Source organism: Bos indicus, chromosome 22, assembly GCF_029378745.1.
Source record: "Bos indicus isolate NIAB-ARS_2022 breed Sahiwal x Tharparkar chromosome 22, NIAB-ARS_B.indTharparkar_mat_pri_1.0, whole genome shotgun sequence".
NCBI lineage: Eukaryota > Metazoa > Chordata > Mammalia > Artiodactyla > Bovidae > Bos > Bos indicus.
Window position 1 is genome coordinate 54,039,370 of NC_091781.1, and position 13,323 is coordinate 54,052,692.

The following is a 13,323-nucleotide window of genomic DNA, read 5'->3' on the forward strand; positions in this document are numbered from 1 at the left end:
ATGAACAACTTGCATTCATCTTTTCAGGGTCCCAAGTTTTAATAAGATCCCCAGGCTCAGCTGGATAGATTAGCAGGGCCATCCACACATTCATCAGCTTGATGAATCCATTCATTGCCCAACTATCTGCTGAGCAGTGACTGTGTACCAAGCACCGTTTTTAGCACTGAGAACATCCAGATGAGTAAAGCAGAGGCAACTTCCTGTCTTGGGGAACTGATGCTTTCATGCATGAATGAGATCATGAAGATGTTGGTCTCCAGACCTCTCCAGAGCTCTGCCCTCCACCTCAACCAAGCTGAAACCCTCTCATTTCACACCAACCCCCATGGCAAAAGCAATCTTGGCCACATTTATTGTGCATTTACTACATGCCAAGCACTATGCACATATTATCTCATGAATCTCTACAACACCCTCTGAAGGTCATCCTCTCATAGCCCTGGTTTGTGGCTGAGGAAACCAAGGCACATATAGAGTTGCACAAGCTGGTAAGTTGCAGAGCCAGTATTTGAATCTAGGACATCTGACTGCAGAATCACAGTGGTAGTCATTAAGCCATTTCACCATGCTCATTTAGGTTAAATTCCTTTTTGCAGCAAATCACTGGGTCTGCTTTCCCTTAACATTCCACGGCACGAGAAAAATCTCTAGTGCTGGCCTAAGGACGAGGTTCCGCTACAAGTGACTGGAAGCTGCAAATCACAGAAGCTTGAAAAGGGAGTATGTTCCTTGAGGCTGGTGTGTCACTCCATGGTCAGGCTCCTTGTCTCTGGTTGCTTAGCCATGTGTGGCTCAAGTGCATCTGAAGAACACAGGTGTGCTGAGGTGTGGATTATGTACATCTTGGCCAAACACCGCTGAGGATCTCATCAAGAAAATGTATGTCTCCATTTGATTTTATTCTGTCCATGGGTTCACCTGGAAGGGGCTCCCATAATCCTTGGCCATACATTTTACAACTTGACTAAATCTGGACTCCCGTCTCTCTAAGCACAGTGCATGTCAGCCTGGGCATTCCTTACCTCTCCCTTGAGGTGGATTTTGTGCTTCTTGTGTCCAGAAGCAAATAAATCATGAAGATAAGAAAGCTTAAATAACACTGCAATCCTTCTAAAGGCACATGCTCATCTACTCCTGTTTTTTGTAATAGTCACAAAGGCATGTATTTCAATTGCAAAAGAGTTTTTCCTCCACCTCCCCTCCATCCCACCTCCTCTTATGCAATGCAGCACTGAGTGGCTATGAGCAATTTGGGATCCAGCTAAGGAGAAGCTGAACTGGAGATACATTTAATTGGGAGTTAGTGGGATATCTTAGTGGGACATAATTCATAGTCACTTTTGGGTCATTGCTTGCACTCATGCTGTACTAGTGTCTTCTAGAAATACTCCTCAGACCCACTGGGCTGACTCATCAGATGAGGTGACCAAAAGGAACAAGGTCAGAAGTGGTATCATATGATGAATCTGTCCTATAGTACCCAACCAGAAGCATGCGGATAGTGGAGGAGGAAGAATCAAAGAAGCTAGTCTGGAAAATTCTTTCAACTATCAAAACTAAAATATTAAGCATAACATGCAGTTCGAATGTCTTATAAAAAATGAAGGATTTTTTTCTGCCAGAAATAAATTAATAATGCAGCATATACAATTATAAATGTATCACACTACTTTGCTCTTTAGTAAGAATCACACATAGAATTTGTAAGAATTTCTGTACTCTGCATGGCACAACATTATGTTTCTAGAGACACTGCATTTCTGTGTATGAATTCATATGCTGAATGCATCACAATACATCAAGATTGTATCTTACCTTATCTGATGCATTTTGTCATGAAATTTGACAGTTCCAGAAGAAATGATACATATATCAGTGACGTAGTATGACCTGAAGAAATGAACAAATGAAGGATATAGTGTTATGAAAAGTCAAAGCATTAGTTGCTCAGCTGTGTTCAACTCTTTGCCACCCTATGGACTATAGTCCTCCAGGCTCCTCTGTCCATGGACTTCCTCAGGCAAGAATACTGGACCAGTGACCAACCTAGATAGCATATTGAAAAGCAGAGACATTACTTTGCCAACAAAGGTCCGTCTAGTCAAGGCTATGGTTTTTCCTGTGGTCATGTATGGATGTGAGAGTTGGACTGTGAAGAAGGCTGAGCGCCGAAGAATTGATGCTTTTGAACTGTGGTGTTGGAGAAGACTCTTGAGAGTCCCTTGGACTGCAAGGAGATCCAACCAGTCCCTTCTGAAGGAGATCAGCCCTGGGATTTCTTTGGAAGGAATGATGTTAAAGCTGAAACTCCAGTACTTTGGCCACCTCATGCAAATAGTTGACTCATTGGAAAAAACTCTGATGCTGGGAGGGATTTGGGGCAGGAGGAGAAGGGGATGACAGAGGATGAGATGGCTGGATGGCATCACTGACTCGATGGACGTGAGTCTGAGTGAACTGAGTGCGATTCATGGGGTTGCAAAGAGTCTGACACAACTGAGCGACTGAACTGAACTCATATTAGAGATATCACACTGCTTCCTAGATTTAGTGACATTTATGGCATTTTTCCGAAGGCAATGGCAACCCACTCCAGTACTCTTGCCTGAGGTATAGCGTGGGCGGAGGAGCCTGGTGGGCTGCAGTCCATGGGGTCGCTAAGAGTCAGATACAACAGAGCGACTTCACTTTCAGTTTTCACTTTCATACATTGGAGACGGAAATGGCAACCTGCTCCAGTGTTCTTGCCTGGAGAATCCCAGGGACGGGGGAGCCTGGTGGGCTGTCGTCTATGGGGTCGCACAGAGTCGGACACGACTGAAGTGACTTAGCAGCAGCAGCAGGGCATTTTTCAACTTTTTCAAGTTTGTGATTTGTTGTCATCTCTTTCCTTATTATAAATAAATACTCACTTTTCACATTTGACTTTCTATTTGTAATTCTGTATTCTTTTTCTTAAGGTAATTAAGTTCAGCCCCACAAACCTGTATCCACTCCTCTCTGTGTCTCACGCATTTCCTGTTTTAATGGAATACATTCTCCAGTATTTGAGAAAAGGTGTGTGGGAGTTTGTTGTTTGGAGGTTTTATTGGTTTTCTTTCTGTTTTAGATGTTGAATGTCTAAAAGTGCTCTTTTTCTACTTTATCACTTAATTGGTAGCTTGGATATAGAATTCTTAGTTGGAAATTATTATACCTTCACAATTTTGAAGGTATTGCTTCATTGTCTTCCAGCTTCCAGTGCTGCTACTGGGAAATCCAAAGCCAGTTTGATTTTTGTTTCTTTGCATAAGACCCTGGAAATTATAAAATGTTCTCTTTGTTTATAGGCTCCCGAAATTTTGCTGTGATGTGCCTTGATGTGAGCCTGTTTTATCCATTGTACTGGACACACCATGAGTCTTTAAATCGGGAAACTCATGTCATTCCAGACCTGGGGAATTTCTTGAATTATATTACTGATGATGATATCTCTGCTTAATCTGCTATTTCTATCTGTGAAACCCACTATCCACGTTACAGCCCCTGAACTAGACCCCTAATTTTCTTACCTTTTCTCTCCTACTTTTTATCTTTATCTTTTTGCTTTACTTTCTGGGAAATCTTTCAATTTTTCTATTTACTTTTTAATATTTACTGTCATTTACAATTTTTTCTAAGAACTCTTGTAGGTCCCTGAATATTCATTTTTTTATTACTCCTTATCCCTACAGCATAAATACACTGTTGTCTGCTATTTTTCTAAAGAAGGTAGCAATTGTTTTGTTTTATTCTCTGTCTTTTCTCCAAGTGCCTTTTTCTGTTTGGTTGGTTGGTTGGTTTTGACTCTATCATGTTAGCTGCTTTCCTCAGATGTCATAAACTCCTACTGTCTGGTCATATTTAAAAGTGAGAGATCAAAAAGTTTAACTGGTGGGGCTTATCAGCTGTGAATGTCATGGGAAGAATCTGGTTAGCCTCTTGATGGGGATAAATGTCTGTGTCTTTAGGTGTTTCTCTTCAAGCTTGTCAGATTCTCCAGAAGACTCCTTCCATCTCTAGTATGAATTGAGACTACTGGCGTCTGAGGGGCAAACCGGGGCCAGGCACCTAGGGAACTAAGCATAAGGAATACATTTGTTCCTTTTATCTACCTATTTTCCAGAATGTCTCCTAAGCCTACAGCTATGCCCAGCACTCCTCAGCCCAGTTTCCTCAGTTGCAACCTCTTCAGAAAACAATGCTTCAGATTTCTGCTTAGGGGCAGTTGCCCAGCCAGGAGAAATGGAGAACAGTTTCCAGAGATCGAACTATAGTTTTTCAGCTTTCTCCCAGGTTTCATTGTTTTAGCCCCTTCTTCACTCTCCCATTACACAATACCTTCTGCTGCCAGTTCCTTAGTGGTGGTTGTTTGTTTGTTTATTTCTCAACTTTCCCCTCCAGTGGCTTACAGTTTCTACTTACCCATCTGCTTTCCAGTTTCTAAGAGGCTGTTGTCTTCTGTCTGCTCCCCTCATCTTTGTAGGCTTATGTTTTTTACCAAAGGGGGGAAAAAAGTCCCTGCTTTGTAGCTTTTGTTGGGTTTCCAGACGGGTCAAAAATGCTTAAAAGACGCTTGCTCCTTGGAAGAAAAGTTATGACCAACCTAGACAGCATATTCAAAAGCAGAGACATTACTTTGCCAACAAAGGTCCATCTAGTCAAAGCTATGGTTTTTCTAGTAGTCATGTATGGATGTGAGAGTTGGACTATAAAGAAAGCTGAGGGCCAAAGAATTGATGCTTTTGAACTGTGGTGTTGGAGAAGACTCTTGAGAGTCCCTTGGACTGCAAGGAGATCAAACCAGTCCATCTTAAAGGAAATCAGTCCTGAATATTCATTGGAAGGACTGATGCTGAGGCTGAAGCTCCAATACTTTGGCCACCTGATGCGAAGACCTGACTCATTGGAAAAGACCCTGATGCTGGGAAAGATTGAAGGTGGGGGGAGAAGGGGACGACAGAGGATGAGATAGTTGGATAGCATCAGTGGCTCAATGGACTTGAGTTTGAGAGAGCTCCAGGAGTTGGTGATGGACAGGGAAGCCTGGCATGCTGCAGTCCATGGGGTCGCAAAGAATTGGACATGACTGAGCAACTAAACTGAACTGAACTGAACAGAGGGTTCAAAATTAAATACAACAGCTTTAAAACTCATCTTTCAATGTCATTTTTCTCTGGCAACGGACTGCAGCTGCCTGGATTTCTTTCAGTTCAGAAATAACTTTTAAAAATTGATTCCTTCCATTCAGGCAAGTTTGTAAAGAGAAGACATTTCCAAAATTTGGCAAAGCTTTGCTTACATTCTTCCATGAACCAAACCATTGCCTCAAGACATCTTGATTTCAACTACAGAGGTGGGTTGTCTTGCAAAGGGTGCTGAAATGCCTCCTCATTTCCTTGACTCTTTCTCACTTGCCATTATCTGGAACTACTACCAATCCTTCACATCTGAGACTTAGTGACTCTTGTGTCATTTATGGAAAGTTCATTTAGGACTTCCCTGGTGGTCCAGCGGTTAAAAATCTGCCTGTCAATGTAGGCAACATGTATTCAGCCCCTGATCTGGGAGGATCCCACATGCCTCAGAACAACTAAGTTGGTGTGCCACAACTACTCAGCCCACACCCTAGAGCCCGTGAGTTACAACTACTGAGCCCACGTGCTGCAACTGGAGAGTAGCCCCCTCTTGCCTCAAAGAAGAAATGTCCATGAGCAGCAACGAAGACCCAGCGCAGCCAGTTTCACTCTTCCAGAGAGTTCAGTTAAACTTCGGAGAAATGAGACAGTAAAAAGATAACCTGTTGCTTAGGCTTAAACTTATCACAAAATATTTCTAGTATTTTCAATTCAACTCATTGCCACTCCATTATTATTATCAATATTATCATCATCATCACCATCATCATATATAAAAAACAATGGAGTTAGGGACGCTATGAAAAGATGCTGGGGTATATATGCCTGCTTACAATTAGGAAAACAGACAAAATCTGCTTTACTCTCCTGTCAGCATAAACATATTTAAAGGATGTTTAGATTTTCTGATAATTTTTTTCTCTTGATGAGTCTGCCTTCAATTTCTTGGGGAGAACCAAGAGCCTCCCTACTTTTCTCATCCTCTTCCTTCCCTCTAGGCCTCAGCTTCCTCATTGGTCTTCTAAGTAACTGGAAGGTAAACTCATGTTCCCTCAACTCACAGTCCATAGGTGGAGGAGGGGCGGAGCAGTCATGTCCACAGCCCGGACAACCCTGCATCCCTCATGAACTGTGGGCTCCCTGTAGACAGAGGCTGCTTTATTCTCATCACTGAAGACACACAGAAGGAAGGGGATGACTCTCCTAAGAGATGGTTTCTCACCCCTGTTCCTGATAAGAGTAGAATCAGCCTGGAGAAGCTGTTTCCCAAGAATAAAAAAAAAAGTGGGAACTGGACACAGACCAATGCTCTTGCATGTACTCTGCTTCCAGGTTATTCTGGGTGACCCTGGCCAAGTTGCTAGCTGCCCACCGGCACAGGCAGGCCCACGGGGGCCTTTGGAGTCATTCTGATAGAACCCTGGTCTGCTAGCTGAGAGTCCCTGAACCATCCACTGTCTCTCCTTGTGACACTGTGACCCTGGACTTGGTGTGTGGCCTGCAGAGGGGAAGGAGAATCCACAGGACCTCAGAAACCAAAGAAAGGCAGCTGGGAGGAGGGAAAGAGGCCCAGGGTCATTCATTTACAGCCCAATAATTGCAGAAAATGCCTCAGGCCATACTGTTCAGAATTCAAGGAAGGGGCCCCATGGCAGGTTTCTCCTCAGGGCCCTCTCCAGCCTCCAGTATTCACTCATTTCATTCAGTCTTCAGAAATGAAACGAAGCAACTCCGGTTGTGCACACCCCTTCCAGGGGTATCAAATTCTGCCTCCGCAAGTTACTAACTGGCCCGGGGACCTTCGGAAGGTTGCGTAACTGGGTGTCTGTTTCATCTGTTCTGCGGAAGGGTTACTGTGAGCATTAGAAACACTGTCCGTGAAGTGCCTGGGGTTGGCTGCGGGCTCATCATTCTGAAAAGAGTACCAGAAGCATCGGCCTTAAAAGTCCAAAGCCTGCAGCCCAAATCTGGAAGCAGAGGCGGAAGCCACGGCTTGGGTGTTCCACAGACTTGATTTCCCCGGAAAAAGGGCTGCACAGTGGCCTCCGTTCAGTGTCTCCCAGACAGTGAAAGGAGGGCAAGTGTCTTCCCCAAGGGCGACTTTGGCCCCTATAGAGAAAGTCAGGAGAGGGACGGCGGCTAGACCCCGGGAAGGTGGCTACCGGTCCCAGTGCTCCAGGCGAGAGGCGGGAGTGGAGGCAGGAAGGGGAGGAGGACAGGGAGGAGGGGACTGAGCCGGCCAGCTCGTGCTCCCGCGGCGCTGGGCGGAGCCTGGGCGGGCCCGCCCCGCGCGCAGGTGAGCGAGCTGGGGTGGAGCGCAGCGCCTCGGATGCCAGGCTCGGGGGCCCGCGGCCGCCACTCTGCACCACGGGCCACAGTCGCTTTCCCCGCCGAGGCCCAGGCGCCTCGGAGCCATGGCCAGCCTCAACTGCGGGGTCGCGGTCGCACTGCTGGGGATCTTACTGCTGGGCGCCGCGCGCCTGCCCCGCGGAGTGGGTGAGTGCGGCGCTGAAGGGGCGCTGAGCGCTGAGGGTCGCGACCGCCCGCCAGCCGGCGCCTGGCGGAGAGGGGCGCGGGTTGCCGAGGGTGCAGGGTGGGGCGGGGGCGGCGCGGTCCCGGGGGGTCCCCGGGACTGCCCGGCGCCGGAGCGGGGTGGGCGCGGTGGCCGTGCCCTCCTGGATTCCGCGCCACCTCGCCCAGGACGCAGGCCTTGCTTGGCACGCGGGGAGCCCCGCGGTCGGGCGCCCGATTCGGGCGCCGAGGGAGAAGGAGGGAAGGGCGCGCGGAAGTCGGGCGCGGGGACCTCGCTGAGGCGGCGCGCCGCGCGCTCGCTCTACCTGGGCTGTTGGTGGCGCCGGGCGGGCCGTGAGGAGGGAAACTTCCCTCTCGGGTGCACCCTCCTACCTCAGCGCCCCGGCCAGAGACGCGGGCGAGGAAACGAAACAGTGGTTTAAGCGTCACCATCTCCTAGCTTTCGCCTCGTTTCCCCCCTGTCCGCCCGGAATTTTCTCGCTGTCCCGAAGTTCGGGAACACGAATTCCACAAGGAAAGCGCTTCTGCGCCGCGGAGGCTGGGCAGCCCGGGCCCTCGCACCTGTGGGCGGTGGACCCTGACGGCGGAAGGGGGTCGGCGGAGGGGAGGGTCCAGCGCTGTGGGGGAATCCGGAGTTCCGGTGGGGGCGGGGCGGGGGCGCGCAGGGACGCCCCCATCCCGGCTGCCCGCGGGGAGGTGCCCTGCGGGCCCTGGAAGTATTTACACCATGAATACCTGGTCTCCTCACGTAAGGACTTGATTTGAAGCCTTCCCTGAGACTACTACAGGTTTTGTGTAGTGGGGCTTTTTTTCCCCCTTTGGAAAGAACTACCCAGGAAGCGATCTTTAATTATTACCCTTTGCTGCATCTAAGGGGACGTTTGCGTTTGGCAGGCAGACAAATTAGAGGAAATTAAAAAGAATGGAACTAAGCGGATGAGTTGAACTTGGGCGTTCCGGCAACTGCCATCATGACAAATCCGAGACGGGAAAGCTTCCTGGTTCTTTTCCTCAGCGGCGTCAGGCGACATATTACTGCACAGTAGATGGGATATTGAACATACTGTGCGCGTATTGACTGTATTTAAGTTAGGACTGAGTTTTCAAGATTTCCGTTGAAAAAAGTCTGCTTAAGAATAAAGAGTAACTTAGCAAATGAATAGGTGTAAATGTATGTGTGAGAAAAAAAGTGTGCCCACCAGACTTGGGAGCCCTCTTGAAACTCGGGGGAATTGTCTGAGATGTTTCTGGTTGTGTGTGATAACAGTTGAGAACTCCAGTAAGAATATGATGTAAATCAAGGCATCAGTACATTACTGATCACAATGACAGACTGCCCTGAACTGGCTTCTGTTAACGTGTCTGATTCCTACTTGTGGCCTGCGGAGGCTGCCATTTTGGTCTCCAGTGGAGCCTGTTCTTTCCAGGAAGTTATTCACTGTTGGAGCAGTGTCTCACCGTTCATTGTCTAAATACAAGGAAGCCCAGGAACTTGCCCCTTTCACTTTCTTAAATCCCTCCTGTGTTCTCAGGAACTAGACCTGTGAGGCCACATCACTGGGCTGAACTAATGGTTGTGTCTTTTTGGTTGAAGCAGGCAGAGTACATTTGCTTTGCCCAGAAGTTTCTAGAGTCTGTCCTGAAAAGACGGAGAAAATCAGAGAGCCTGGCATAGTGGATTTATTTTATAAATCCCTGAACTCTCGTAATACTCTTCTGAATGAAAATGAAGTTGGTGTCACTGCACAGATGGAACTGTAAAGGAAAGTTGACATCGCCGTGGGGTGTGTTTGAGTTCGGTATTCTTACAAGTTCCCCCACTTCTAAGAATGAAGGGCTGATTAAGTCAAAATAATCCTGTTAAAACCTCAACTTAGTGGCTTTCCAAGAACCACTCAGGTACCAGAATCTAGGTCGGTGACCCCATTCTCGCTACCATTGATTCTTGCCATAAGTATGAGTAGACATCAAATGATGTGTTCTCTTACCCTGGGTGAGTGTGTGAGTTCGTCGTTCTTCAGATTCAAATGAGGAGCTGGTGCCTGTTGTCTGGAATGTGTAACTGGCAGAACTGCTGGGTCCTCCCCGGAGCCTCCCTAACACCCACACAGATTTGTGTGAGACAGTCAGAGACCGCTGCTCTGCTGGTTGTATGATGTGCCCAGGTGCTCACCTCAGCCTCAAGCTTCACCTCAGATGCCAGCGTTTTGTCTGTGATGACCGGACTGTGCTCCTCCTCAACATTCTTCTAGGGGTTCTCCCAAGCTATCAATGTGGGGAAAGGAAGTTGAAATTATTTACATGTTTTAAGTACTATATATATTGTTGTTATTGTTTAGTCGATAAGTTGTGTCCAACTCTTGGCAACTCCATGGACTGTAATAGCCCACCAGGCTCCTCTGTCCATGGGATTTTCCCAGTAAAAATACTGGAATGGGTTGCCATTTGTTTCTTTAGGGGATCTTCCCACCCCAGGGGTCGAACCATGTCTCCTGCTTGGCAGGCAGATTCTTATACCCCATGCCTCAGCTTTGATTTTGCTCAGTGGGGCTGGCTTTGGTTTGGATTGAGGAGAAGGGGAGTTTGCTGGTCAGAAGGACCCATGATTGAGGTCAAGATGGGTGGAATGCTAGGGAATGATACAGTGCTAAGGCTCTCCACCTGGGTGATTAAGAAAAGTTCACACCCTTTCATTATCATTCTAAATTGTAAAAATTATTCCACAATCAAATTATTTCAAACCTCTTCCTACCACCTTGTAATTAACCCATTACTTTCTCCGGGGCATCTGGCAGTATTCCAGAGAAACAGGCAAGGAGAGCCAAGTTCCCTCCCTCACCTCTTTGTAACCTTGGGTTTGTATTCAGTACATCAGTGTTGTTTTTCTTTTTTAAATTACTAAGTGCTACTTGTAGTAACTAACACACATTGAGCTTCTACTCTGTGCTGGTCATTCTTCTGAGTATTTTATGTGTAAGCATGTCCCATTACTTAACATCAGTAATTCATCCCTAAAAACCAGACATTCTATGTGAAAACACTCACTGATGCCCTATGTCTCATTATTTCTTGTGGGACAAACTGTAACATCCCATTGCACAAAACCCAAACCCCCGACAGTTTCTGAAAGCATAATGAAACACTGGGAGATACCAATATATAATTAACAGCCAATTCTATTAAATGTAAAACGTGTAAGACATCCTTTCCAAATTGCAAGACGTTTATGTGGCTCTTTGTAGACAGTTACTTTGTGTGTAATAACTTCTTGCACCCCCATTTGTTGGCACTCAGAGAATCTCCACTAGATCCTGACATTCTGCCTCTGTGTACAACATATATTTTGTTTAAGGTGTTGTGTTATGTTTCGAGATGTAAATATACATGTTTCCTAAATAGACATTGGCCAAAAATAACTATGATGGATGACACAGTGTTTGCGTAATAAAAGCTCAGCTGTTTCCTCTTGAGAAAATATAAATCAAGAGTCATTTAGCTCTCCTTCTTCAAGCATGTACTCCTAGAACCCTGGGAATAGAGGAGCACAGAGAGGTGAAGTAACTTGCCCAGGGTTACCCAGCAGGTATGTAGTGATGCTGAGATGCTACATCACCAGTGCACCATGCCCGCTATGTGCAGTGGGACTCAAGACAGCATTTGCTGGTCATCTTAGAGACTGTCTGCATGCCAGACATTTTTTAAAAATGTACATATTTCTTTATTTGGCTGTGCTTGGTCTTAGTTACAACATGTAGGATCTAGTTCCCTAACCGGGGTTTGAACTGGGACCTCCTGCATATGAAGCATGGAGTCTTAGCCAATGGATCACCAGGGAAGTCCCTCTTTCATTTTTTAAAAAATCAGCACTTACTGAGTGCTGTGTTCATATCTGTTCTAGAAATGTGTATGTGGTATTTTTTTATTGAGATCACATTTGTTTATAGCATGTAAATTTCATGTATACAGCATTGTATTTCAACTTATGTATATCCTATAGCATGTGAAAGTCACTCAGTCATGTCCGACTCTTTGCAACCCCATGGACTATACAGTCCATGGAATTCTCCAGGCCAGAATACTGGAGTGGGTACCCTTTCCCTTCTGCAGGGGATCTTCCCAACCCAGGGATTGAACCCAGGTCTCATGTGTTGCAGGTGGATTCTTTACCAGCTGAGCCACCAGGGAAGCCCATGCTACAGCATGCTTACCACTAAAAGTTTATTTTCTATCCCTCCTTGTAAAATCGACCCCCTTTTCCACATTTGTGTCCCCACCCCTCATCCCTTCCTCTCTGCTAACCACTACTCTGTTCTTTGAATGTATGTTTTTGTTTGATTTGTTCATTTATTTTGGTTTTTTGTTTGTTTTTTATATTCCATATATGCATGAAATCATAGAGTATTTGTCTTCCTCCATCTGACTTATTTCACTTAGCATAATGTCCTCAAGATCCATCCATGTTATCACAAATGGCAAAATGTTTCATCTTTTTTATGGCTGAGTAGTATTCCAGTGTGTGTGTGTCTGTCTGTCTCACATCTTCTTTATCCATTCATCCATGGATGGGCCCTTGGGTTGTTTCTGTATCTTAGCTACTGTTAATAATGCTGCTGTAAACATTTGGTACATGTGTCAAATTAGTGTGTTTGTATTCTGTGGATAAATACCCAGAAGTGGAATAGCTGGATCATATGGTAATGTGTATTACTGTTAATATTTAAAAGCTGTGCTTAGAAACATAATTGTCTGTTCCTGGTAACATAATTTCAAATAGCACAAAATGGTCTGTGGGAGGAAAGAAGTATGTCCCCTTCTACGTCTGACCCCAGGCCTCCTCCCAGAGGCAGTTGTGATTTCTTATGCATTGTTCCTGAGCATGTAGAAGTTAACAAATGTATATACTGCCCTTCTTTGCACAAAGAGGAGCATAAATACAGTATATAGTGGAGGATGTATCCCATATGTTTCCTGATTTTTTTTCACTGGGCAATCCATTTTGGTGCTCACTATATAGCAAAACATACAGAGCTATCATATGCTTTTTTTTTTTTTTTCACATTTCCAATGAGCATTTATTATTAGTTATACCATGATTCAGGATCCCAGGGTGGGGATCACCATGTACCCAGGTCCCCCTTCACCACCCTGGGGAGAAGGACGGAGGACAGAGGAGGTGGGATGGAGCCAGTTCAGATCTTCCCAGGAAACGTGCCTTCTGCCTGGCGATTGTCCCAAGTTGACACCCAGGATGTGGAGCAGAGGGACTTGTACACACGCCGGTACCATTCGCACACGGAGACGTCACCCCCTTTAGCGGTCATTGCCTTCTCACAGCGGTGGAAGTCCAGGTAGTTCTGCCAGCAGTTCCTGGTCTGGTTCTGGTTGGGGAAGCGGCTGTCAAAAGGAGCAGACTGGTAGTTCTTGATTTTGGTCTTGATGTATTCTGCCATAGTGCTGACTCCTAAAGATGCCCCTGAAGTTGCTGGACGCTCAATGTGACCCTCAGCAAAGACTATCATATGCTTTTTGAGAGCTGTACAGAGGTCCTCGTCATGGAAATACCATATTATATTTAATCAGCAGCTTATAATGGATTGTTCCCAATCTTTTGTCTCTATAAACTGAGCGTCAG

The 13,323-nt window shown here is 46.0% G+C and overlaps 2 protein-coding genes across 2 annotated transcripts in view; one reads left to right on the top strand and one right to left on the bottom strand.

Annotated features, from left to right (window-relative positions):
• The first annotated feature begins 7,451 nt into the window (after positions 1-7,451).
• The window catches only part of CDCP1 (CUB domain containing protein 1), a 55,659-nt gene continuing 49,787 nt past the window's right edge, over positions 7,452-13,323 (top strand). The window contains exon 1 of the mRNA XM_019985041.2: positions 7,452-7,655. Coding sequence (XP_019840600.2) covers positions 7,574-7,655 — 82 coding nt within the window. The 5' untranslated portion in view covers positions 7,452-7,573. The remainder of the gene's footprint in view (positions 7,656-13,323) is intronic.
• LOC109576415 (cytochrome c oxidase subunit 6B1-like) lies at positions 12,740-13,198 on the bottom strand. The gene has a single exon (XM_019985040.2). The coding sequence runs from the start codon at positions 13,139-13,141 to the stop codon at positions 12,881-12,883; it is 261 nt and encodes an 86-aa protein (XP_019840599.2). The 5' UTR covers positions 13,142-13,198; the 3' UTR covers positions 12,740-12,880.